General features: G+C 34.8%; 1 protein-coding gene across 1 annotated transcript; it reads left to right on the top strand.

The window, feature by feature from the left end:
• On the top strand, nt 1-2,274 carry LOC134232344 (uncharacterized). The gene is made up of 2 exons (XM_062714291.1): nt 1-336; nt 912-2,274. Exons 1-2 carry the CDS (start codon nt 135-137, stop codon nt 2,117-2,119), a joined length of 1,410 nt encoding a protein of 469 aa, XP_062570275.1. The 5' UTR covers nt 1-134; the 3' UTR covers nt 2,120-2,274.
• Nucleotides 2,275-13,862: the final 11,588 nt, after the last annotated feature.

Below are 13,862 nucleotides of genomic sequence, written 5' to 3'. Positions count from 1 at the left end.
GCTCCGATTATCTTTTCTTTAGAGGGCGCCACAGGCAAACACGGTCCTGTATCGGAACACCCTCGCGCCTTATCAGTAGTTACCGATCGAAGAAAAACGTAAACAATCTGCTGTCAAACACATGCTCGTAAAACATGCCTGAAACTTGTTGTTGTGTGCCGAATTGTAGTAATCGGGGTGGCCATATATTTCCAACAGATCCGTTAAGAAGAAAAGCATGGATACACGCAATAAAACGTGGTGAAACTCGTTTTCAAAGCTGGACTCCGTCAACTCATGCTGTTGTTTGCAGAGCACATTTTAAATCAGACGACTATTTGACTGAAACCCAGCATGGTAACAATATTTATTTATTTATTTTGAAATCTTTGATAAGCATGTGCAAAGTAATGTTAATAGATTTTATTCTGAGCAATGTTTATGCCTTATTTGCTTAGATGAAATGCACTAAAATATCGAATCCCTTGTTTACCTCTCATACGAAGTAATCTGATAACGTTACAGACACTGCCACATGCAGACTCCCCACTGACAACTTCAATTACTGGTCATTTATTACAAACGCATTATCTTTTAACAATATAAACACAAGGCATGTCTAAAAGAACACATGCTGTTGCCTGATAATTTATGCATATCTACCAGTGCAAGATACTGTGTTTTGACATTGATGTCTAATTAGCACCCTGCTTAAAAACAAATTTGACCTGTTTAGTTGAATTAATAAACACATGGGCATGTTTTGTAACATCAATTTTATAACAATAATACTTGTAATAATAAAAATATTTTAGTAAATTTATATTTGTTTTATTTGCTTTAAAAAGTTAGTTCAAATTATAAATTAATTATTTAATAAATAATCTAGTACTATGAACAAGTATTGATATATTAAATAATTTAATTCTTAGGAACTACTCCTTTAAGTAAAAGATTGAAGAAAACTGCAGTGCCAAGCATTTTTCCCTGGGTAGAGCCAAGTCCACATTCACATGAACGAGCCGACAGAGCCAAGTCCAGAGGCATCAAACGAAAACTAGCAGAAGAATTTTCTGCTTCGTCTTCCATAGATGAATTCATCTATACATCAGCTGATGATCTGCAAGTATCCGAGGAAATTGTATCTAACTCTACCCAAATTTTGGCTGAAGAAATTCAAGTCACTGTTCAGAAATCTGACGTTAAATTTTTTGATGTACAGACACAAACTCCTCGGTATCCCCCAATGAGTATTGAAAACTTTACAAATGATGATGCCGGAGTAAATTTCTATACTGGATTGGAAACTCTAACTAAATTTTATTTTGTTTTAAGAACCTTAGGACCCGCAGCTCACTGTTTGAATTATATTTATCATAAGGTTTCAAACATAAGTGTTCCTGACCAATTTTTCTTAGTCCTCTGCAAGTTACGGCGCCATACGACCAATTTTGAACTTTCAAGATTATTTGGAGTTTCCGAAAAGACTGTATCAAATATATTTTTTACATGGATTTTATTCATGAGTAAGCAATGGCAGGAAATCGACATTTGGCCTACAAAGTATCTTGTAAAATATTACTGTCCATCAGATTTTAAAACAAAATTTCCAAATACTAGAGTGATAATAGATGGCACAGAGTGTCCAATTAAAAGACCAAAGTTACCAAAGCCACAGCAAGCAACGTATTCTACCTATAAAAACCGTAACACGGTAAAAGTTCTTGTAGGAGCGACACCAGGTGGATTAACATCTTATATTTCTACAGCTTATGGGGGATCCACAAGTGACCGTCAAATAGTTGAAAGAAGTAGGCTGTTAGAAATGTGCAATTCTGGAGATTCAATAATGGCGGACAAAGGTTTCAATGTGCAGGATATGTTTGTACACAGGAACATTCAAATAAATACACCAACATTTTTCAAAAAGAAAAACAGAATGTCATGTGCTACTGTGATTGAGGACCGAAAAATATCCAGCAAACGTGTGCACATTGAGAGGATCATTGGACTTGCAAAAACATTCAAAATTCTGACTGAGCCTATGAATAGTTCTGAAACAAAACTTTCTTCAGAAATAATCTATGTTTGTTTCATGTTGTGTAATTTTAAGAATTGCATAGTGCCATCTTATGCATAACTTGGTATTAAAAATGACATAATAAGAGAAAAAAGTCTTTATTTCATTTTTCTTTATTGCAACTACATTTTCCATCATATGTCTTGAAAAAAGTTTTTTCCAATAGAGCAGACTTAAAAAAATCTTCATAGAATTCATTCAATTTTTTCTTCATCTCATCAATAAATTTATCATCCCTTTCTATTGCAAAGAACAAAAAGTCATTGAAAGTATACACAACAAATATACACTCATTTTTCTCTGCACAGTAAAGTTGTCCTTGGACCTGATAGTAATAGTCATGGGTTTTATTCAAATAAAATTTACTTCCAGACTGCTTGATATAAGGAACTGTTTTTGAGGAAATAAAACTGTTTCTTGCCACATATGGACACTTAACTTCAATCAAGGTGTCATCGTCAATAATACCATCTGGGGTTGCTGCTAAATGAGGGGAGTCCAGACTGACACAAATTCCACTATTGTAAACTGTGCGTCCCGAAATTTCCTGGTACTTCTTCACAGCTTCTTTTTCGTATTTTCTTCCATGAAGAATAGGTTTAGCATTAATTTTTTGTGCCTTTGTTGTTAAAAAGTCAGCAAGTTTCACCTTATCAGTTCGATCAGTTGCTTTACATATTCTCCCGAATACCGAAGAATGAAGACGTTTGCAACGTTCCTCAAACCAAAGGTCGTTGGCCGCTTGTGTAGCTGTTTTTATCATAACTTGACGTGCATTCTCCTCTGAAATTTCTGATACATTTAAAAGTTTCAAATGATTTTCACTAAACGTGTCTTTTAGATAGTCATGGTCCAGGTTGTAAGCTTTCATGTTTACAGGCTCATACAGCTGAAAAATTGGAGTCTTACTAATACCTGGGTAATTCAAGCACACATTTCTAAAGTAAGACTGGTATCCCGGATTGCCTCTAAATTCAACTGGACGAGGGTCATAGTCATTATTGCATACTTCGTCACAGCCTGGCATGTCCAACTGTCTTGCTTTCATAGGGCTTCCTTTATGGGGCTTAGCACGATGAAAAGTTTGTAACCTCTGTGTGCAGGTGAGTTCTGTTTTGTATGTCCCATGCTTAACAAAATCTGCACATGAAAAAAGTACAGCACAGACATGCTTGCAATGTGCATCGGGTCCCATGCCTGCCGCACATTCACATTGAGACTCTATAACACTTCTGTCTTTTCCTATCATAATGTCAACAACATATTTCACAGACTTCATCATTGAAGCTTTTACACTACTTCTAACGAACCAATTTGAATCATGAAATGTCACCCTCACATACTGGATAAACCCATCGTTGTACATATCCCTTCCTTTCTTATCAGTTGTCTTATTAAACTTCGACAAGAAAGTGGAAATTTCTGCCTCTGTGCAACCTGGAAAGGTCTTGTCACCATGAAGGTCCTTGTAGAGTTGTGGATCTGGCGTCATCATCATAAATTCAGGTCCATAAACATCGGTCTTAGCACAATGTGCATTTCTTCTGTAGGCTTCAAGTCTGCAATAAAATAAGCATATTTAATTCTTTTTCATGTATATTTTGAGTGAAACATAGCTGCAACAATCAGGAAATAATAATACTGCTTCATAATAAAAATGTAGAGAAGTATTCTTATTTTACTGCAAGCACCAAGCAATATGAGATCGATGTTAGAATTACCGAGGAAATTCAAGTTAAAAATCTAACACGCTAAAGTTGCAGATTATTTAAGAATTAGTTTCTTAAACGAGGTAATTCTGATATTTACTGTCAATTTGACTTAATGTTAATCTTTTACACACCATTGATAATTATTTACTGTGTTATTAATAATGTTTACTTGGATTTGCATGAAAACATCGTATGTTTATTTACCTCTCCACAAGTTCCCACTTCCTTCCTGATTTCTTTGCTCCAAACTTTTCTAACTCGTTCTTAAGTTCAGGTATAGTCATATCACCACAATTAGATGCCATAGTAAATTAAGGATTGTAACTGAAACGTGTGTGCTTTCCGATATCGTATTCGAGAATGGATGCTGATTATCCATCTTCACAGGTTTTATCACTTTTGTAATGGACCGCATTTTCCTGTGGCGCCCCCTACCGATACAAGATAAGATAACCGACTCCGGTTCCCCATTACTGTGTTGTTGGTAAATGTAAAATGGGCAAATATTCAGTTGTTTAATGTTTAATTTTATTTGAATATGCACCTGAATAGAGCCGTACAAGTCAAATGATGCAAAAATCGACTCTTTTATAGTCGTGTTTGATTAATTTTGTTGCTTCTGGGTCTTCTCTCCATGAATTTGAAATGTATTATCAGTGTATTTTTAACCGTAAAATTTATTCCAGTTGTTAAAAAAAATGGAGAGACGACCCAGAAATACCTAAATCTAAACTTTTTACATTTACTTTCTGGTAGAAAATCGACAAAATCCAAATGTATAAAGCTTTGGCTTTAAATAATGATTTAAGTACTAGCTAGGTATAATGTTCCGCGGTAGCTACATTGGTTTGTCGCTAGATTCGAGCCATATCGAAGCAGTATTTTAGGTTCGAATACAGTGATTTCTTTTATTTTATTTTGCTTTGAGCTTTAAATTTTTGAATTTTTAATACTCCTTGAATAAAGTAGCAAATTATGTTTTATAAATTATTTTACATTGTTTTATTTTTCAATGCGTTTACATTTTGTCTTTTATAGTGCTAACGTTTTCAAATGGAAATAAACATACATGAACTTGTAACTACAAAGTTACATCTGATGAAAAAATATTGAATATATAAAAAAAAATAGCAACTTCGATCGTTCTGTTACATTCAATATTTTTAGTGCATTTGAAAACTGAGCAGAAAAATTATTTAGTGTTAGACCTCTATTACAGTGTATATTCTATTGCATGTAAATGTACAGCTGATGTAACCAGCATACTACATGTATATATTAGATAATTTATCTTTCTTGACACCTTATAATTGAAAAAAAATATTTATAAACTAGATGCTGTCATGAGACAGTAATACCCGCACTAAGGCGTTTGCCTCTAAATGCACACTTCTTCATATTGGGCTTTACCAAGGAAAAAGTTAATATAATTCAATAATTTACATAATACATGTATTCATCAAATTGAGCATAATATGCTCAGGTAACCATGTAGAGGCAGATCTGCAGCGTTATGGTTTTATATATTTGTCTTTGACCATAACGCTACAGATCCCCATATGCAAAAAAGGTGCAATTTACGGCGCAATATTTTTTGCGCACTTTTGGGCAGTTTTTCTCCACTTTCTAGCATTGGTCAATCAACTACCTTTCACTCCCTAATTTTACACACATTCTGTAGCCAATATGTATATTTTGTCCACCCCCCAGCCATTTATAGTCATCTCTACAGGCAATAAACTCGCTTGATGTGAATTTTCAGCAATCTAAAAAATAATTTTAATCAAGCGAGTTTATCACGTGTAGAGACGACTATAAAAGGATTGGAGATGGATAAAATATACAGATTAGTTAAACAATGTGCCTAGAATTAGGGAGTGAAAGGTAGTAAATTAACCGATGCTGAAAAGTGGAGAAATTCTCCCCAGAAGTGCGCAAAAAATATTGCGCCGTCAATTGCACCTTTTTTGCATTACAGGATCTGTAGCTTTATGGTCAAAGACTAATATATAAAACCATAACGCTACAGATTTGCAGCTAGTGACCATGTGACCCATGGGACTCAATCTTATTGGTATTTCATATTCATAATTGATTACCAGTCGGAAATAAAACAACAGCATTAAATTAATAATGTAAATTAGGTTTGATAAAGGGGGGGTATAAATTTTTGGCACATACTGTATAAGTGGAAATTTTAGCGAAACGCAAATTTAGCGATTTCTACCTAAAAATCTGGTATTTTATTTTTAGCGAGAAGTAATTTTAGCGATTCTAAAATGCTAATTCAAGAAGCTTTTACAAATAATAAGCAATTAATTGTCAGCAGTATTCAATTTTAGCGATGTCAGCACCCTCGCTAATAATGCCAAATTAAATCCTCGCTAAAAATTCTACTTGTACGGTAATTGGAACTTTTTAAATCTATTTTCTAATATAGATTAACAAAAAATAATATTATTCAAATTAGTGTGAAGCGTTTTTGAGGAATTTTTCAAAATTTGCAAAGTTTATTTATATTTGATTAGGCAGAAACTTCTTGAAAGCTGCCATATACACAATCAATTTAGTCAACCCGCACCCCTCTCCCATCAACACAAACACACCTTATTTCCCTGTTTTTGGAAATAAGCCTACATGGCAAAGTTAAAATGAAACATCTTTTGTAAATGATAATTTTCAATTTGTTCTTGCACTATACATGTATCTGAACACCTGCATCACATTGGGCTTGCGACACGTACCCAACTGAAGTACTAGTTTTACCATTGGCATTATCATTTTAGATTTCACTGCACGTGCAGTAGGCTACTAATGTGCATCATTGCCTATACGTCAGTAGGAATTATTTCATTTTGTGTTTTAACTGGATTATATTTCATGAAGATGACAAGGCCTAAATAATGACAATCGGTAAGTACAAGTTTTGGTATAGATTTGGGTAAAATAGTCTGAAATGCAAACGGTTAGGTTCAAGTTTAAAGGATCAAAGGTCATCCGATGCTACAATAGACGAATTTCACATTCTGAAGAGTTATCCCCCGTTATCAACGTTACATTCAGTTACAAGATCCGGAATTTTTTTTTCTGGGAGGGAGGTGGGGGGGGGGGGGGTTCCAGACCAGAATTTCCTGAGAAGCAATAAAAAAAAAAAAAAAAAAAGAAGTTATGGTTGGGTCTGTTTTCTAGGGTGGAGGGACACTGGCATCCAAAGTCATTTTTATTGACAAATGATCATGTGACTCCTAAATAGTAGGAAACTTTTTTCATTTGACTATACATAATTTTGTTACTTGTGTTATTATGTTATGTAAATTTAATGGTATAAAGGTTATGAACCCCTCGAGGTCATCCCCACTCTCCTAATGAGCTGGAAATGTTCACAATTTCAATATGACTGCATTAAATTAAATAAAAGTGCATCAATGATAAGATTACTTAACATTTTATTCATGAATTTGTGTCAACCTATGTTCCTAAAATTAGGAATGAAAATCATTCAGAGATGGACCACATTAAACTATTTGTATAAACATTTTCTTTAAATGTAAAAACAAGTAGTAGTTTGCATACATGAACAAACAGGGGTCTGGGAAGGGGTGAGGGGAAGGATCGAGTTAATATTTCTTTATGTCTTAATGGTTGAAAACTCCAAAAATGAATGTTGGCCTCAAATCTAATTTGTCCTCATTATTTTTCAAGTGGTGGTGTCTCCATATGAGTGAAAAATTCCTGAGAGGGATGTTTAACAACAAACAAAATGACATGAAAACAATGTTGATTTGCGTTAAGAAATATGCAGGGGATTTTTTCCATCATAAATCTTCTCAAGAACAGCAAGGGCATTATTATCCCCCATTTTGGGGAAAGGGAGGGGACATTAAATCTCATTTGTCTGTCAGTCTGTCCATCTTATTGACAGCTAGTATGTGCATCTGTCACAATAAATTTAATCTTGGTCATAACTTTTGAATAATAAGAGATAGTGCTTTCATATTTCACATGTACATTACCACAAAACTTTCTAAATATACTATGATTTTTTAACCCAAGTAAGACCTTGACCTTGAAGTTTTACCTACTTTCCAAAACATAACATTTTAAATTGATCATTTTGAAAGAGAAAAGAAAGGGCATTCAAATTATACATGTTTATTACACATGTGAAAAGACTTTTCTAAATATATCATGACTTTTGACTCTGTGACCTTGACCTAGAAGTTTAACCTACTTTTCAAAAATAGTATATTGTATATATAACTTTTGAATCAAAAGAGATAGGACTTTCATATTTGACATGTACATTACCTGCAACAAAATGTTTGAGAGCATGCTATAATTTTCCCCTTTGACCCAATTTTCAAAAATTGATATATGATAGGGGTGCACATTTGACACACAATCTGCCATAAATTATGGCATCCCATTCACTAAAACACAGAAAGCAGAGGACCACAATTCTTTGAATTTGCTTGTATAATCTTGACAGATGGAAACATCCTCATATAATGTAGATTCAAGTTTTTTATGCCACACCAGTTACTGAGTATATTGAAATCAGACCAAAACTGTAGGAGGAGTAGCATTTTGAAACAATTTCTCAGAAATTTCTATTTTTAGTAACCACGGCAACATCGTTTATCGAAATCAAACACCGATGCACAGAATTATGTATCTTAGTGTAGTCTATCTGTGTGCCAAGTTATATTGAAATCAGACCAAAACTGTAGGAGGAGTAGCATTTTGAAAGAATTTCACTGAAATTTCTATTTTTAGTAACTACGGCAACACCGTTCATCGAAATCAAAAACCGATGCACACAATTATGTATCTTAGTGTAGTCTACTTGTGTGCCAAGTTATATTGAAATCGTACCAAAACTATAGGAGGAGTAGCATTTTGAAAAATTGTTTACAGACAGACAGACAGACGGACGGACGGCGGACGCATTACTATCGCATAAGCTCTTCTGGTCTCTGACCAGTAGAGCTAAAAATCATGCCACCCATTACAGCCATAAAGTCCGAAACCACCGCCAAGTTCATCAGGGCAAACAAGCAGACCAAGGGAGCCAGGCCGCAGCAGGGCAGAGGGGGGAGAAGAAACCTAACCACTGTTCACCCCGCTGACACCGGAGCAGACCCTGAGATGGAATGGATTGTGACTTGTACAAGTACCCAGGCCTGGGAGAAAGACGTTCAAGTCTCCACGGGAATGGCGGAGGAGCATGTGCCGCTCACTTTTTGATTAAAGCAGTGGTAATATTTTTCGGAAACATATTTCCTTTTTGTAGTCAACTATCTATAACTATATTCCTTTGTAATAAATTAAAAACTATACAAACCTTTTCATTTCATAACAATTAATCTAGAAAGCATTCAAGAACCTGGGTAAATAATTCAACCAGTGTGGTAGATATCTGTAATAGGTAAAAATAAGACTTTCTAATCCGTAGTAGCATTATCAATAATTACTTTGGGAAAAGTTTGTCTTATTCCAGTCCCTTAATCACACTTGTTCCCGTTACTATCCAATACACTCATCCTACTCCCTTTCGACGTCAACAGGAGGTGGAAATGTTAGTGAATGGTAAGAAAAAAAATCACATAATTCCTGCTGATAAGATGAAGGATCCAACAACAACGTCAAAACACGATTAATAAATGGATTGTTTCAGTATGTTGTTTAAAGTCCTTGCCGAGAATGTTTCGCTCATATATAGACGCCAACGGCTACTTTAGTTTCCATACTTTGCACTCGCGGCCATTGCGCAAGGAGAGATCTTTTTATTGCAATAAACTACTGCGACACGGGACCTCTGTTTATGCAGTATCACCCGAAGGAGTAGTCTCCACGTCCCACGATGGGATTCGAACCCCCGACGTAATGATTTACTCCTTACTCTGCGACTCTAGAGCAGACGCCCTAATCACTGTGCCACGCGGACGACTCATCAAAACACAAAAGTCGCCATGATGTAGAGGCTAGTATACTAATTGACTGCAATTTCTTCACAAGTCTCCCATACTCCTGTTCTTACCACCTCAACATAAATACATGCAATGAGTTAAATCGGGCCACACTTCCAGCAAGAATCATCAGAGTTCATTTTTCCATTTAGTATTACAAACTATGAAGGCAAGGAAACAGGTGAATGGGTGAGATATTGTCGCTATGTGTACAGAAGTTCGACAAAGCTAAGAGTGTTTTTGACTTGTAACCGGCGCCCAGTCCCACTAAGCATAAAGGGGTATTTTTCGTGTCAACTCGTAATTTAAGAGCCGGCTCTAAATCATTGAGTCACATAGGTAAAAGATAAAGTGTCAGAGGATAGTTTCGGATTAAGCACCGGTTCAAAAATAGAAAAAAAAATAGAGAAACCTAAGGTTTGAATGCATATTATAGGTAATTTTATAGCTAGAATATTTTATGGGTGCATTTGGAGGGAATTGATGGTCTTGTATATTTTAATGAAATATGACACTTTAGTGTCACTACTACTGTTTATGGAATATGAAAAATAGACTACAAGTTGCTCAAAATAAAGTTATCAGGTTTATTCTCAATAGCCGTCAAAGGAAGAGAATTACTTTTGACGAATTTGAAAAAGTAGGCTTCTTGAATGTTAGTAATAGAGTTTCTCAACTTTGACTTAATCATGTGTTTAATATTTTTCATGAGAAATGTCCTAATTATTTATCTTAGCATTTTGTTCAAAATTCTACAAGAACAACTAGAACAACTAGGTCCAGCAAGTTGAACTTTTTTATCCCAAGAATTGTTAAGTCAGAGTCGGATACTTTCTATTATAAAGGTATCAGGGAGTGGAATTCACTTCCAGATGAGATAAAATCCATTAAAAACAAAGCTGTTTTCAAAAAAAGAATAAAAAAAGCACCTTTTATTTAAAATGCGCTCAATATTTGAAAATGAGTTTTTATTCTATTAGCTTCCTAAAACATATATATTGTCTTACTTATTTATGTTTTATTTTTTCCTATTTATATCATAGTATTTAGTGCTAAATAGGTTAATTACTATTACAATTTATGAGGACCCCATTGATAATAAGCACATTATTGCTTTCATGGGTCATCCTCGGGTAAATGGCTATACTTAGTACAAAAATTATATAGTTACCCGCCATTCTCTTTTAGATATACTGAATTAAATGTTTTTTCTTAAGTACTTGTTTTTTATGATATAATGCCAGTGTTTTATTACAATTGTATTTTTTACGAAATCTTATGATTTCTTTGGATTCCATGTGCCAATTATGTTCTAATGTTTCTATCTTATGTTTCATACATGACTTGTGCCATTTCCTGAATAAACAAACAAATATGAACTAGAAATACGATACTAAGATCTAAAATCACTCTTCCGGTATTTCACCAGAAAAGCGGGGTGGGTTCATAGGATGAATTGCTGCTTGAAAACGAGGTGGTTGAGCCATTATCTCTTGCTGTTCAGTGATATGTACAAATGATAATCTGCAATTTGTGTGGTAGACCCTGGAAGCAGTTGCGGCGAAATAGTGAAAAAGGCTTGATTTACATGAAATTTTGAGATTGTCCTTATGCCATCATTAGCAAATCCAGCACAATACCCCGTATATATATATATATCTTTATCAAGGTATTACAAATACCTTGATCAAGGTATTTTATATAATGAAAATTCATATAATTTCTTAAAAAATAAAATACTGAAAGTTGAGTTCTGAGTTGTTGTCAGTGTGTCCACTAGTGCATGAAAAACACTCGGGTATAAAAATACAGCATAAAAGAACGTCTCCTCATTCGACATGCTTTTATACTGTTTTGTGTTAGAGTACTTTTACATGCATGGGTGAATTTACTGACAACTCAGAACTTGACTTTCAATCAAATATTTAGATTGGAAAAAATATATTTGCCACCTGAGGAACTGTACAATTATTAACATTGCGCAGTTTTCTTATTCACCTTCATATTGATTCTACATGTGGCAAAAAAATCTTGTCTAAAACCCTCAGCAGACATTGTTATAAAGTAATTTATATCAAGCTTAACTTGTTACCAGATAGTCGCTCATAGCCTTAAGTTAAAATTTCTCGTTCGTTCATTTCGACTCTTTTTCAGTACAACCCATCACGCGAGGAAGCGATAGTGTTAAGCCAACTCGTACAAATGTTATTCGAATGAGAACAAGGAACAAGGAAGAACAAGGAATGAGAACAAGGAAGAGAAGTCTTCAATACGGAAGACGACCCGTTGGGACAAGGAAATCTGAAAGTGTGGCGTATTGTAATACGACAGTCTTGTTCATATTTATGCTAGGTTTATTAATATTAAATGCATTAGAATAACAAACTTTCAGTCAGCGGATAAACGTGTACGTTTAAATGAAATTTCGTCGCGGTGTCTGCCCACTAGTGCAAAGGATCAATAATTCGACAATTGCGAGGGTTCACAAATCTGATTGAGAACATGGAACATAACCTATATTGATCATTATGGAATATAATAATTACAGGTAGAGTTTGTCCAGTTATATACTTTATAGACATGTAATCGTCATTTTTAGTTGAGGCACCAAGAAACCCTCCCATCCAGTTTCCATGGCGATAGAGTCATTAAAAGTGTTGGTGTGTTAAAGGGGGAGGGGATGCCAGTTTTTTTCAGTACCATTTTTTGCATACACTATTACATCATCCTTCCATCTATACTGAAGGAAAAAGTGGGGGCCAACACGTTAAATTTATTTTCCGCCATTTTGAAGCCATAATTTTTGGAACACTTCTAGTATACCGGTCCCCATAAATATGGCGCTAAAATAGGTGCCGCCGAAGGCGGTGTACAATATATAAAAATACGATCGCGTGAGCGATCGACAAAATCGAAAAAGAAGCCACAAATTGCAAATTTGACCCCAAATTCGTGTTCCTTGTGAAAAAATGGGTTTAAAAAACTGGTTTTTAAACACAGTTTAAAGGTTTCGTAAAATAACGTACTTGTTTAGGAAGTAAATCTCCATCTTGCGTTGTTTAGGATTGTAGTCCACATGATCAATTTTTGACGTAATCTCATAAATATTCATGAGTTGCGTCACTTATGTGTTGATGTAATGAAGAAATGCCTGATAGGACTCAAAGTCCAATGCTATTAAAATTGCGTGGTTTTTGTGAGAAATACAGGGATTTAACAAATGTTAGCTAATTACTGGTCATCGATGGATTGAATTGTGCATCATTATCGATTTGAAAGGAAAAATATTCTGAATATTTGGACATGATTAGGAGGTCAGGATATCGAGCTGCAGTTAACGGTAAGTCGCTTTTACAATGACTTGCCTAAACTCAGCGCTGAAAATCGTCATGTTTCGACAATAGAGTTGATTTACCCGAACTTTCATTTCTTAAACTTTCCTGTTCTTTGTAAAGCAAAAATTTCGTGAACTAAACCAAAGTGTAAGATATCGGCGCGATTCGACAGGCTGATTCATGCAAGTTTTTGGTCACAAAAGGCACTCATAGTGCCTTTTGTAAGCAAAAATGACATGAATAAGCCCAAAGTCAGAAAGATTACAGAGTGGATTCATAAAACAACCACAACTTTAAAAAAATATTTAACCTAACCCTAATCACTCGATCGGATGCGTTTTGTTGAAGCGAGTGGGAAATTGCAGTTTGTTTATATTCTGCATATCAACGGCAAGGGAAATAACTGCTCATGCGCGATCGCGTGATTCTGGGGACCGGCATACTAAAACTTCCCTAATTTTTAAGTCCGCGGGCAAAAGTCTTTTCATGTCACTTTTTTTTTACAGAGATGTACAAAAAACCGATAGAGATTCTCCAGCACTCCACTCCTATTATCCTCAATGAATATGAAAGGCCACAGTTCACAACGGTTAAATAATTAACATATTTTGTAACTTGTTTAATTTTTCCCCACCATACTCCTCGGAATTTCGAGCCATCAGCTCTTCTGAATATTCTATTACCTTAAGCTTATTTGGTCGTTTTGATGGCGTTACAAATATTTCTTTACGTTTTGTTCACTGTTTTGACACATACTTAAGGTACACATTGTAAATAATGTAAGCAT

The sequence above is a fragment of the Saccostrea cucullata genome, unplaced genomic scaffold (assembly GCF_032062105.1).
Source record: "Saccostrea cucullata isolate Sc308-1 unplaced genomic scaffold, CSIRO_AGI_Scuc_v1 ctg4137, whole genome shotgun sequence".
Taxonomy (NCBI): Eukaryota; Metazoa; Mollusca; class Bivalvia; order Ostreida; family Ostreidae; genus Saccostrea; species Saccostrea cuccullata.
The sequence above is the reverse complement of the archived record's forward strand: the minus strand, read 5'-3'. Positions and strand labels throughout refer to the sequence as shown.